Source organism: Chanodichthys erythropterus, chromosome 10 (assembly GCF_024489055.1).
Source record: "Chanodichthys erythropterus isolate Z2021 chromosome 10, ASM2448905v1, whole genome shotgun sequence".
In the NCBI taxonomy this organism is placed as follows: domain Eukaryota; kingdom Metazoa; phylum Chordata; class Actinopteri; order Cypriniformes; family Xenocyprididae; genus Chanodichthys; species Chanodichthys erythropterus.
This window is the reverse complement of record NC_090230.1, coordinates 20377668-20390236: the sequence shown is the minus strand read 5'-3', so window position 1 is coordinate 20390236 and position 12569 is coordinate 20377668. Positions and strand designations below refer to the sequence as shown.

The following is a 12569-nucleotide window of genomic DNA, read 5'->3' as shown; positions in this document are numbered from 1 at the left end:
GCACTCTGTCATTTCACATGGTCTGTCTTGAGACCTCTGACACAGGATGCGGTTTGGTAAGTGAAACGGTGACAGACCAAGATAAAAAAATGAAACTTCTATTGATGCACAAGTACAGATCTGTACTTCACACGTTTCCCTAATATTGTTTCAGTTTTGATTATTAATGTCATCTCTAACAGACAGATCTGTTAGAGAACAAGGAAGTGAACATTTGAAAGGAAAGGAGGAGGTCTTAAAATGAGGAACTGGTAAATGATTTACAAGCTAAATTTGAAACCCCTCTTTAATTACATAATATTCTCTGGTAATGCTTATGCAGCATACTGGTACTGAACGTTGGAAACATCAGGGAATCCCAGTTTTTAAAAACTCCCTACTTCTAAGCTCCTCAAACCAATCCCTACAGATCATGTTGAAGATGTTATTCAGACCACACTTACTGGAGGCAGATCAAGTTACAGTTTAAACATTGGGCTCCTCCCTTAGACTTCCATTAACCAGGCCAACATCCTCTGAATGTAATGGATGCTTTCGGTTACTGAGGAAGTTTATCATTAGAAATGAGTGTGGAAACACTGGCAGACGCTGAGGCTCTGTTGCCCATGTAATGCAAAATGAAAAATTCCCCCCATCCTTTGTGTTTCGTGTGACAATGATATATTACACAGTATGCAAACAAAACACAGTTGTCAAAGATATCAGATATCACTGGCCATCTGGGAGCTGTAACTTGGCAACCATGACTCGACTAATAGGGTAGGCAAAACATGAAGTGGTAAAACACAGAAGCTCTGTACTGTCTGTTTAGTGACAGAAGCAAGTTTGGTCAGTCTGAATCATAGTGATGACTATAAAACAACTGAAAACAAGGCACATTTTGAAAGTCAAAAGATCAAATCTTGCAACAGTACTGGTGTTCGGTACTTAAACATTACATTAGATTGCTCAGCGTAAATCTAATAGGACTGTATAGAACACTATCTCTCTGATCTACAGGAAACGGTGGCCTACCAGAACCCAAAGTGTGAAAAATGTGTGAACTGGGGTTTTTACAAAATTTAGCTCTTTTTTAGATCCATCTGAGACTATTAGCATTTTTGTCTGTAAACAACAAACAATTCTGAAATTTTTAAAAAGTAATGTTTTATTTAGTGTCTTATTGTGTAATGTGTTATTAAACCTAAGAATGAAACTTTTGTACATGTTTTAAGAATCATTCAGTTCATCTGGATCTCCTGCTGTAGAGTCACAAGGCTACTATAGTCAAAATAAGGCCACTATATATCAACAACAAACCAACATCTTTTGTCATCAATTTGACATCGCCACAGTTACAGCAGCCAGAGAATAAGTCAAGGGTCAAAAGCCCAACTAAAGCAAACACTGATAATCATAATGGTGACTTCAAACTAAATTATTATTTTCAATAAAACATCAACATATAAACCTCTGTTAATCCTCAAAAAGAGCTTCTGTAGATGACTAACAGAAATAAAGTTAATCTGGTTTGTAATAAGTGAAGCTGGTAATGCTGAATGTGGAGTTGTTCAATCCTCCTTTGCTGAGATCTTGAGAGATTCAATGTTTTCTTTTATCTTCAGTTGATTTGCTAAGGCTGAGACTGAAGTCAGTTGTAGTTCTTGTGTTTCAATTTTTTTTTGTTCTTGTTGTTTCTCTTTCCTTCAGTGATTCTGCTTGTTAACTTCAATAATGCTCAATCATCACTTAATTAATCATTTAATTGTCTCATTAACTCCAACACTGATTCAGTGTTCATTTAATGTAGTTCCAAACGTAGGTTCGGGAGGAGCCTAAACATTCAGTCCTGTTAATCATCATTACGAGCGTATATGAGCAGTAGTCATTGCGTCATCCCAGCGACAATTCTTCCAGTATCCCTCCTCCTCCCCATCTCCTCCTCTATTTCTCTTATCCTCCCTCTATCTAGTACTGTTATGGGGGGTTTAACTCGGAGCTTGAGCCTCCTTCGAGGACAGCAAGACAAGTTTGTTTTACCATTAACTATTCAGACTGAACAGGCAGGCGAACTTGTGAAACTACATTTAATCTGTACAACAAGCATCACTAGTGAGTCATGTGATTCAGAACTGCTTACAAAACACTCTGTCGGCATAACATGTTTACAGTATACGCTATCAATAAACTTCATCTTAACACTAATCTTTACTTGGCATCAGTGGTGACCATGATGTGGTACAATTATTACACTTTATATATTATTTGCTTTTTTAACCCCTCCATCAAACACCATTTTTATTCTTTCATCACATTGCAAATTCTACTTTTTCACATTTTGTCAAGTGCAATCACAACTTTTGGTGACCGTAAATGGCAAAAGTTGAAGTTAACACATAAGGGGGATTAATTCATGTGAAAATGGATGACTGTATGCTCACACACTGCATTTTGGTTTTGACCTTTTTGTTCTCCCCTGCATCGCAACAGGAAGTGGCGGTCACTCTGAACGTGATGCTAGACACTGTTTCATAAACGCTTCAGCCACTGTGACCTAAATAGATTTATGGTTGTGCTGATCTGATCTTTTTTGTAATGTACAATGTCGATTATTGTTTTTTTAATATTTATCAAAATCATCTGTTGTTGCACTGCACTGATGGGGACTTTTAGGCCTGAGCTGTGAGAACTTCTGCATCTTTATCTTCCGCGAACATCAGAAAGAGATCATTGAGATCTCTGATGGCTGAGTCAGATCAGAGGCCTCCGTTTGCTTTGGGTTTTTGTAGCAGAGAGGAAAAGAAGAGGAAGGGGATTCAGGTTCAGAGAAGAGCTATAAACCGCAGTGATCATTAGACTGTAACATGGTTTATCATTACCATCATGAAGTTTGCTCTGCACTTCATGCTTTAACCGCAATTGTGCATGAATTATGTAGAATTTTTTAGAATTAGCAAATAAAGTTCAATAAATTATCTGAACAATTAAAATAATATATTACGTATGTGCAACTAATTTGACCAGAATAATCATCACAATAAATGTATTGCAGTCACTTAATATAATCTAGGTCAGGTAGTGTACCTAAGTTGTGTACCAAAAGTGTGGTTTGTACCAGTGGAACGTGCAAGTTGTGCACAACAATGAGTTTGAGAGTTGGGTGCGTGGTTGTGTGTGCATGTGCGGTACCAGTGTAGGTGGATGAGGTGCTTTCACTGGCCTGACATTAATACTGCCATCTATAAGCTTTAAAAAGCTCGAGCAGAGGCAAATACTAAAGTTTAAAGAGTGAATCAAGCATATGGTAGTTGCGATATTATCATGCTGATATGTTTCAAAAATCTAAGCTGGAATGACCAGCTGGTAGCTGGTTTCTTGCTGGTCCAAGATGATCTACAAGTTTGGAACAGCCTCAAACCATCTATGTTCCAATAACTATTTCCCAGATAAAAGACAAAGAGAACAAAATCCTAATGTTAAATAGTTATTTTATAATTTGACAGAGACAATTTTACACATAATAAATAAAATAGGTATCGTTTTCCTTAAAAAATCTAGGCCTAAAAAAACAAAATAGACAGTACAAAATACACAGTATAATGTTGGCTATCAGAAAACTACTTCTCTCTGTAATATTCAGGGCGGGACTAAAAGAGTCAGTCGGCTCAAACGCTCTGCATGACTTTTCAGCTTCGTCAAGAAAAAAGATTTCTTAATTATCGATTTGATGAAATCTTGTAAAATTTGTAGACATTAATCATGCGTTAGATACGTCTCAGATCGGTGTTCCTGTCGTTTGTCCATCGGATACTTGACCGTTCCTATAACATGATGTGGGATTCAGTTATCTTTACGACAAAATGTTGAGGATCATTATTAGAAAAACAACGTTATTGTGTCTTTTCCTGTTGATCGTGAATGGTAAGGTTTTTTCCTGTCACTTCGACTTTAGTTTGTTGAGTTTAAAACAGAAAATCATATTTATTCGCTTATTCTCCATTAGATAGCGCTCTGCTATTTCTATACTGTTTTGGCATAACGATGTGTTAAGTGACTAAGAACAAATGTTAGGTTTAAATGTGCGAATTTCTGTGGGTTTAATGAGATAGATTCAGTATACTTCCATTGATGGAAGTAATGCAGGATCAGTTTAGGGTCATTGGGAATCTTCCTTCACCAGGAGTGCAACATTCTTTGTCCCTTCATTGTTGCACACAGAAGAAACTAATATAACTTTAACAGGATCTCACATTGAACACTAATCTCCAAAAGGTTACCTTCAATAAAACACCATTTTACGTACGTTAATTTAACTTAACCAAGTTTAGGCTAATTAACACTAAACATAACTATAATCCTGAATTATAAATAATAATTATTAATATTTCCAATAAGCACCCATCCCCTGCACTGACCTAATTAACTGTTCTGCAATGTCCAGTGGCTGTTTTCTGATATGCTTGCCAGTGCATATAATCAAAAGAAAACTTATTAACCTATAAGAATATGTTAATTGAGAGCTTCTTCTGTAGAGACCTAGTATACTGTAAAAACGGTTGATAATTTTAACAGAAAAAGGTAATAATTCAGTAAAACCTATTAAATAGTTGGCTATTAAGTTACTATATACAATAAAAGTTACATTATATTTCAAAAAGAAAATAAATGTAATTTTACTAAAAAATATAACTAACTAAATAAATAATGAATTTCCATATAATTTTTCACCTTTTATGTTACTTGGTTAATGTTTACTTTGTTATTTTAGTCTTGTGTGATACCTTGAGTAACATATTTAAAATAGGTTGGTAACTTGGTATATTAACATTATGCATTTATTTGAAAAGAATTGTAAAATATAGCTTTGTTCCCGTAATTCTAATAATAATTTACAGAATAATTTAAGATTGTTTATTATTATTATTATTATTATTATTATCACTTGCTATTACTATTAGTAAATTATTTTAATGAATTGCTCCTTCTATTTGTAAACCTTTTTTCAAGTCACCTTCATTGCTACAGCACTTTATACAATAGATTTTTTACAAAGCAGGTTTACAGTGATAAACAGGGAAATAATGATTCTATGATGCAAACAGAGTTCAATTCTACTGTAAACAACTCTAAAAACACAATAGTGTCATTGTTCAGCTGAGGTCAGTTCAGTGTTGATTCAGTTTGGTTCAATAACTGTGTAAAGATCATCAATATGAAATTAGTTAAATTCATCTATAAAGCAGCTCTGTAGAAAACAGTGATTCATCGTCCTGCTCGGTTCAGTTCTCATTAATTAGTGTCAGTGACGTTAAATCGATAATATTGCCAAATATTAAGTGTCCTCAACTAAGCAAGCCAGAGGTGACAGTGTTAAGAAACCCAAACTCCATCAGTGACGGAATGGAGAAAAAAATCAGTCCTTCTCTAGCCAAACAAACAAACATGGTGTGATTATGATTCCAGGTTGCATCACATTGCATTTCATTTCACAACAATTAACTTTGGGAGACTCTTTCTGAATGTTCTGAATTTCAGGTGTGTTTGGTGATTCAGATGGACTGAAGTCAGTGTCAGTGACTGAAGGAGATTCAGTCACTCTAAACATTGATGTTACTGAACTACAGAGAAATGATCAGATACTGTGGATGTTTGGACCTCGAGAGACTCGTATAGCTGAACTCTATAAGCAGAACATTGATATGTTTAAGAGTAATGAGACATTCGGAGACAGACTCCAGATAGACAGTCAAACTGGATCTCTGACCATCAGAAACATCAGATCTGAACACACTGGACTTTATAAACTACAGATCCTCAGTGACAGAGGAACTTCATACCAGAGATTCAATGTTACTGTCCATGGTAAGACAAATATAATGGGATTATTTTTTCTGTACAATTGTTATGCATTCAGTGTCTTTGTACTGCTGTTTTTAATGTGGGCCGTAATGTTGACTCTTAGTTAGTATTTAGTTTGTGAGTTCTGCTTCTGTGCTTTGTGTACTTTGATAATAATAATAATAATAATAATAAACTTTACTGTATTTGGATCCTTTTTTCCATCTTGTCTGAGTTTACTCACATTACAACAATATACTTATATTTAATGTACTTATAAATAACGCATGTTTTCCAGCTCCTCTTCCCATTCCCATCATCACCAGTAACTCTTCAAACTGTTCTTCTTCATCATCATCATCATCATCAAGATCATCAGTGTCCAGATGTTCATTGCTGTGTTCAGCTGTGAATGTGAGTCATGTGACTCTCTCCTGGTACAAAGGAAACAGTTTATTGTCCAGCATCAGTGTGTCTGATCTCAGCATCAGTCTCTCTATACATCTGGAGGTGGAATATAAGGATAAAAACACCTACAGCTGTGTGATCAACAATCCCATCAGAAACCAGACCAAACATCTGGACAACATCACTCACCTCTGTCACACATGTGAAGGTATGTGCACACCAAGAAGTATCTTTTTACTGATCAAAATTGCTTCACTAAATACCATTTATAGTTTAAATATCACAATAAGCAGGTGATGGTAAACTTTTTTAATTTTTGTTTTTAGCCTTCAAATAATTGCTTTTTCTGTTTCTATCTTCTTTGAAGGCACAGGTGAATATTTTTGAAACAAATTCTTGTTTTCTTCTTTCCATTTCAGATAAATATGATAAAAGGCTTTATGCAGCATTAATATCTGCAGTAGTTCTGGCTGTGCTTGCAGTTGTGATGTACTTTCTTTACAGGAAGTGCAGAAGATCAGGGCCAGCAGGCAAGTCTTACTTCGAGCTGATGCAATAACAATAAGCATATATGTATTCATTCTTTTATTATTCCTATTAATGTTTTTATGTTTTTGTTGCCATTTATTTATCTTGGCCTTAGGAAATTATTTTAAACCATCTGTGTATGCAGCTGAAACCGTTCAGACAGACCAGGAGGAGGTAGTTTACACTGAAACCGCATTTGTACAAAATGTACAAAACAAGGTGCGACTCTCATGGACATGCTCACTCTAGACAAAAAAACATTTTTTTTGTGGCTTCATCTTTTGATGCCAGTGGTATGGAGAGCTGTTTTCAGTAATGTGATTACTCTTGATCAAATGCACAGTAAAAGAGCATTATGGTTTGCTACTGTAAATGTCATCAATATGTATCTGTGGGAATTATGTGCTATAAAGAACATTTAGACCTTATAAATGTAGTTTATCCCAAAATTGTTTCAAGTTTCAAGTTTAAATTCATTTCTAGAGCACATTTAAAAACAACAGTAGTTGACCAAAGTGCTGTACATGTAAAGGGTCATACAACAAACAAACAACAATGAAAGGGTAATGTACAGAGTATTACAAAATCGAAAAACAAACAACAAAACAAAGAGAAAACCCCCCAAAATTATGATTTAATTAGTGGGCTTCAGTGTGAGTCTGTTTCACACTGCTGTGTTTCAGCACCACAGCTGCACACATTTACATTTTATTTGCAAGTTGAAATGGATGTATTTAACTTAATTAGATGTTTGTTGTGCCCATCGATATTTATTTTGTGAGTCTGTTTCTTGCATCTTCATTCAGATTTTGATTTTCTGCTTTCTGTCTGTGTGGTCCAACAGAAGCCTAAAGGGACAGAAGAGACTGTATACTCCACCGTCATGAAGAACTGATCCAACAACCAGCTTATCAAACAGTTTTGCACACCTGCATCTGTCAGCTTTAAAACACTGGACTGAGCCGAGGACAACCTGAATGATCCATTCACCACCTATTTATCTTTTTTTCCTGCCTATTTTCATCTCAAAAGCAGATACATTGAAGAATTGGACCCCATTTACTTTCACTTTATGGACAAAAACACAGAGACATTTTTCCAAAATATCTTTTTTATGTTCCATAAAAAAGTCCGGTAAGGGTGAGTTAATGATGAGTACAATAATAAGTTAATAAATGAATACATAATACTCTTTAAGTTGATCATGTTAGCAGGGTCAGCCTGTGAAAAGAAACCTGTTTTTAAACTGAAAGATCTGGACTGAACCTTTTGCATATCCAAATTCCCCTTTGACAAAGATATTTTGCAGACACAGCAAAAGTCATAAAGACCACAAAAAAACTGACTTCAAGTCACAACAAATAACTTTAATCTTGTAGAAGAGCAAAGTTGCATGTTTAATGCATTGTTCTCAGATCAGAAATGTCTCACATTAGGCCTTGTTTACTCTTTCTCAACTTCTATGTAACTGAGTTCTGCTGTATATCCATGAAATAACAAGCAGTTTTGTAGGTCCTCAGGGTAATTTTGCTTGTGCAAAGCTGCTAAACTCCAGCTCCACCTCTGCTATCGTTCCAGTAATCGTTACCTGTCTGTCCTGTATCATAGCACAGCAAGTCATTACATGTCTCTTCATACAACATCGCTTTATGCTCACAGGTTTACATCTGCTGAATTCCTATAATCCAAGGCTAAAAATTACTGTAACTAGCCTACTGGTTATTTCCAGGTTAAATGGGCATGTATTTCTAATCTTTGGATTGAAATTGATGTTGAACCACAAATTACAGCAGGCGTAGGGGTAAATAAAATATCATGCTGGTAGATCTTATTTCGATACAAGTATTTTAAAAATATGTTGGCTCCTTTCATGCTGCTAGACATGAGGGTGAGCAAATGACTTTTGGAAATGGCTTTTTTAAAAACTTGCTTGTTTATTTACTATTTTTCTATTGTTTTAAAGGGGTGGTTATTTAAATATTGTTTTAGACTACAAGCACGTTTGCAATGTTCTATTCACTTTGTAAGTGTCCACGAATCTGATTGAACAATTGAGTTATTGCCACCTAGTGTCCACAGAAGAGCATGGCGTCAGTGAGGTTGTGATGATGGGTTTTTTCTTTTGTATCTGATGTAATAAACGAGTAGAGCAACAGCGGTGACGCCCACCAGAGCATAAATCAGCGATGGAGTCACACCTTCAGAATGAATGTAGGAATCTGAGGAAAGAAAAGACCAACATTGTGAAGACTCTTTTTATCAAATGACTGCACGTTCTCTACTCATTAAAGAAATAAACAAATTGTTTTAAATCTAAATTCTTACTCTAAATTTTGATCCGTGTTTTCAGGGACAGAAGAACCCTGTTTTGGTGGCCTGTCTGGAGCTATAGCAGTTTTTGGGTCATTCCACCGAATGAGTGACATTTAGTTTATAAGTTTTTTTAATCTTTTTTTTTTTTTTTTTTTTCAACTCTGAATCAAATATTACACATATTTAACTATTGTATATTGTGTATTTAACAAATTGTGTATTGGTCAATCAATTAATTTTTTACAAGGTTTCAAAGCAGAAGATGATGTATGTTTTCTCAGTTCTGTTAACAAATGCTATTTTTTAGTGTTCTCAGTAATATTTAATGATGTTTTAAATTATATATTTTAAAACTGCAGTTAGGTTAATGTTCAGGACACTTTGCTTAATAATAAAATGTATTTTAGAGTTAATTTTCATGCATATTTATACATGCAATGTCCTTGAGAAAAGTGTCACCTATTCGGTGGAATGGCTCTTTTGCTGTTCAAAACATCCCGCAAAATGAAATGACACAGGCGAGATATGTAGCGAGAAAGAACGGAGGCTGTACATCTCACAGCTGTGTTGTTTGTTTTGTCCAAAAGAGGGCGCTGCTCGCCAAGTCGTGTTGTCATTATTTTCTTTATGTTAAGTTTTATTTAAGATAACTGAACTTTATACAGTAGCTTACAGAGTGCGAAGTATAATGAATTAAATCTTAAGACAAAAAGTCACAATATGGCTTCAGAAACTACTTTTACGATGCTTTTAAGATCACCCCCTGTTGTGTTCCACATAAATAACAGTAGAGTTTTGATCAACATCGGGATGATTAAATAATTATGATTTTTGGATTAACTGTTCTTAAAAAAAAAAAAAAATACTTATATACCTGCACATGTGTGACAGAGTTGACTAATGTTGTCCAGATGTTTGGTCTGGTTGCTGATGGGATTGTTGATCACACAGCTGTAGGTGTTTTTATCCTGATATTCCACCTCCAGAGGTAGAGAGAGATTGATGCTGAGATCAGACACACTGATGCTGGACAATAAACTGTTTCCTTTGTACCAGGAGAGAGTCACATGACTCACATTCACAGCTGAACACACCAATGAACATCTGGACACTGATGATCTTGATGAAGAACATTGTGGGGAAGTTCTAGTAATGATGGGAATGGGCAGTGGAGCTGGAAAACATGTATAACAAATAGGCTAAGTATCTTGTCCAGAAAAAGATTATTGCATTTCAATTTTAAAAGGAAGAAAGGATGTTGGGATGAAGTTTTCATGCATAAAATCATATAGTAGACAGGCAATACTTTTTATATTGAACTTTATCTGCACTTTGTCATCAAAAGACAGCTTTTGTATCCAAGCACATGGACAGTTGGATCAATAAGGAGGCATTGGATGATCCCAGTGCTTTAAGGGTGCTGAAGTTTGTCTACTTTTTTGGTAAAAGGAAATGCCTGTTTTCTCTAGAACTGATTTAAAGGGGTCATGAATCATGAAATCAACTTTTCCTTGAGCTTTTGATATATAAGAGGTCATCGCACTTAACAGAATATTCTTTAAGTTTCAGAACTGAAAACTTCCTTGTTAGTCCAATAAAAGCTTTTATTGACACCAGGCCCAGCGAATGACTGATCCTGAAATGTGATCTATAGATAGGTGAAACCCCGCCTCCGCAGAAGAAATCAACATTAGCCTCGCCCACTGGTGTGTTAGTGAGATGACGAGGAGAGAAGAGCGATACAGGACTAAAAATAACATTACCTTTCAAAGGATACTAATGCTAGGAATATGTTATTTATATTCAGCAATGTGAATGTCTCAGTTTAGTTTTATTTATTTGTATTTGGTACATTTCACTGTGGATTCTTTGGTAAATCAGTCGCATTTCGGCGCAGGCTTTGCAAACAGACCTTTACGGTATGGACTCGACAGTAATGCAACAACATGTAAGTAACTGTGTTGATTCTAATGCCTGATCTGATATGTAATGATTCAAGTACAGTCAGATGTTCTTTGTCTGTGTGTCAGTAAATCATGCGCTCTACAACATGTCTGTGATCGGCTGTTCATCATAGATCTAAATGTAATGCAACACTTTTAACAATTAGGTAACCTTAAGAGCTGTAATAGTAAAAACGTGCTAAAAGTATTTGAGAGAGTAATACTTAGATATTTCAGATGGAAAGATGTCAGCCAATCACAGCAGTGGGCGTTTACACTGAAGTCTCACAGCAGACACGCCCCTTAAAATGGAGCGTTCAAATCAGAGGGCTGAAATCAGGGTAGAAAAAATGCCTTTTTATCTTTAAATTATGACAATTTTTGATGTAAAAAGCATGCTAACATTATAGATGCACACCAGGAAACATTATATAACAATTAAACAATGCAGTTCATGACCCCTTTAAAAAAAAAAACTTTCTACAGCATAGACAGCCAAGTTTTATTCAAAGCCCATCTTGCCAGCAATGAATACACCTTTAATGAAGTGATACTGACAAAGAAATTGCTAGCCTTCACATCCCTCTATATGCATTATATTTAAAAAAAAAATTAAGTCATATTTGTCTTACCGTAGACAGTAACATTGAATCTCTGGTATGAAGTTCCTCTGTCACTGAGGATCTGTAGTTTATAAAGTCCAGTGTGTTCAGATCTGATGTTTCTGATGGTCAGAGATCCAGTTTGACTGTCTATCTGGAGTCTGTCTCCGAATGTCTCATTACTCTTAAACATATCAATGTTCTGCTTATAGAGTTCAGCTATACGAGTCTCTCGAGGTCCAAACATCCACAGTATCTGATCATTTCTCTGTAGTTCAGTAACATCAATGTTTAGAGTGACTGAATCTCCTTCAGTCACTGACACTGACTTCACTTCATCTGTATCACCAAACACACCTGAAACACATTCACATGCAAGAACATTTTTGGCTGAATCCACAGATCTGGAAAAGTCATCCTATTCAAAAGTGTTATTTAGCATATTTTCAATTTAACATTTTACCACATGACAATGTGACAGGATGTGGTTTCTTTCCATGTCTGTTGATCTGGTGAGTTTTATTCAGTTATTTAAAGTTAACCAATATACAATATAAAACCTATATAAAAAGTTTTTGGTATAAATTAGTCAAATAGACCAGTTAATTTTGGATGATTTGTGTGGATGACAACATTGATGCTCGTTGACTCTTGAAAACTCTGAAAAGATTCAAATAATCAACCAATTATAGAAACATATCAATCAAAGAAATGTAACGATAATCATCTTACCTTTCACACAAATGAAGAGCAAGATTAAACACCACATGTCTGTGAGCATCTTAGAAAAGTGACTGTTACTGTGGTTTCATTTCACAAACAGGATGTGCTGAAGATTCAGCCAATGGCCACTCGTACTGTTATGAGGAAGTATCAATCAGTTGACCAAAATGGACTTCAGTTCCTTTCTGATGCTCTTTTTAAACATCTCTTTCTCAAGTTTCTAATTCAAAATTTA

At 35.3% G+C, this 12569-nt stretch overlaps 2 protein-coding genes across 3 annotated transcripts; one reads left to right on the top strand and one right to left on the bottom strand.

Annotated features, from left to right (window-relative positions):
* The first annotated feature begins 3644 nt into the window (after positions 1 to 3644).
* Positions 3645 to 7730, top strand: LOC137029245 (CD48 antigen-like). 2 transcript variants are annotated; one of them, XM_067398813.1, is made up of 6 exons: positions 3645 to 3900; positions 5515 to 5841; positions 6116 to 6433; positions 6645 to 6755; positions 6869 to 6972; positions 7598 to 7730. In XM_067398813.1, exons 1-6 carry the CDS (start codon positions 3840 to 3842, stop codon positions 7646 to 7648), a joined length of 972 nt encoding a protein of 323 aa, XP_067254914.1. In that variant the 5' UTR covers positions 3645 to 3839; the 3' UTR covers positions 7649 to 7730. The 2 variants fall into 2 exon arrangements, with proteins under 2 accessions (XP_067254914.1, XP_067254915.1); XM_067398814.1 differs by having other exon boundaries at positions 6869 to 6927; positions 7598 to 7727.
* Positions 7731 to 8830: 1100 nt separating this feature from the next.
* LOC137029246 (CD48 antigen-like) lies at positions 8831 to 12396 on the bottom strand. Its single transcript, XM_067398815.1, has 4 exons — positions 12344 to 12396; positions 11642 to 11968; positions 9941 to 10240; positions 8831 to 8972 (listed from the first exon to the last, which is right to left on the bottom strand). Exons 1-4 carry the CDS (start codon positions 12390 to 12392, stop codon positions 8845 to 8847), a joined length of 804 nt encoding a protein of 267 aa, XP_067254916.1. The 5' UTR covers positions 12393 to 12396; the 3' UTR covers positions 8831 to 8844.
* Positions 12397 to 12569: the final 173 nt, after the last annotated feature.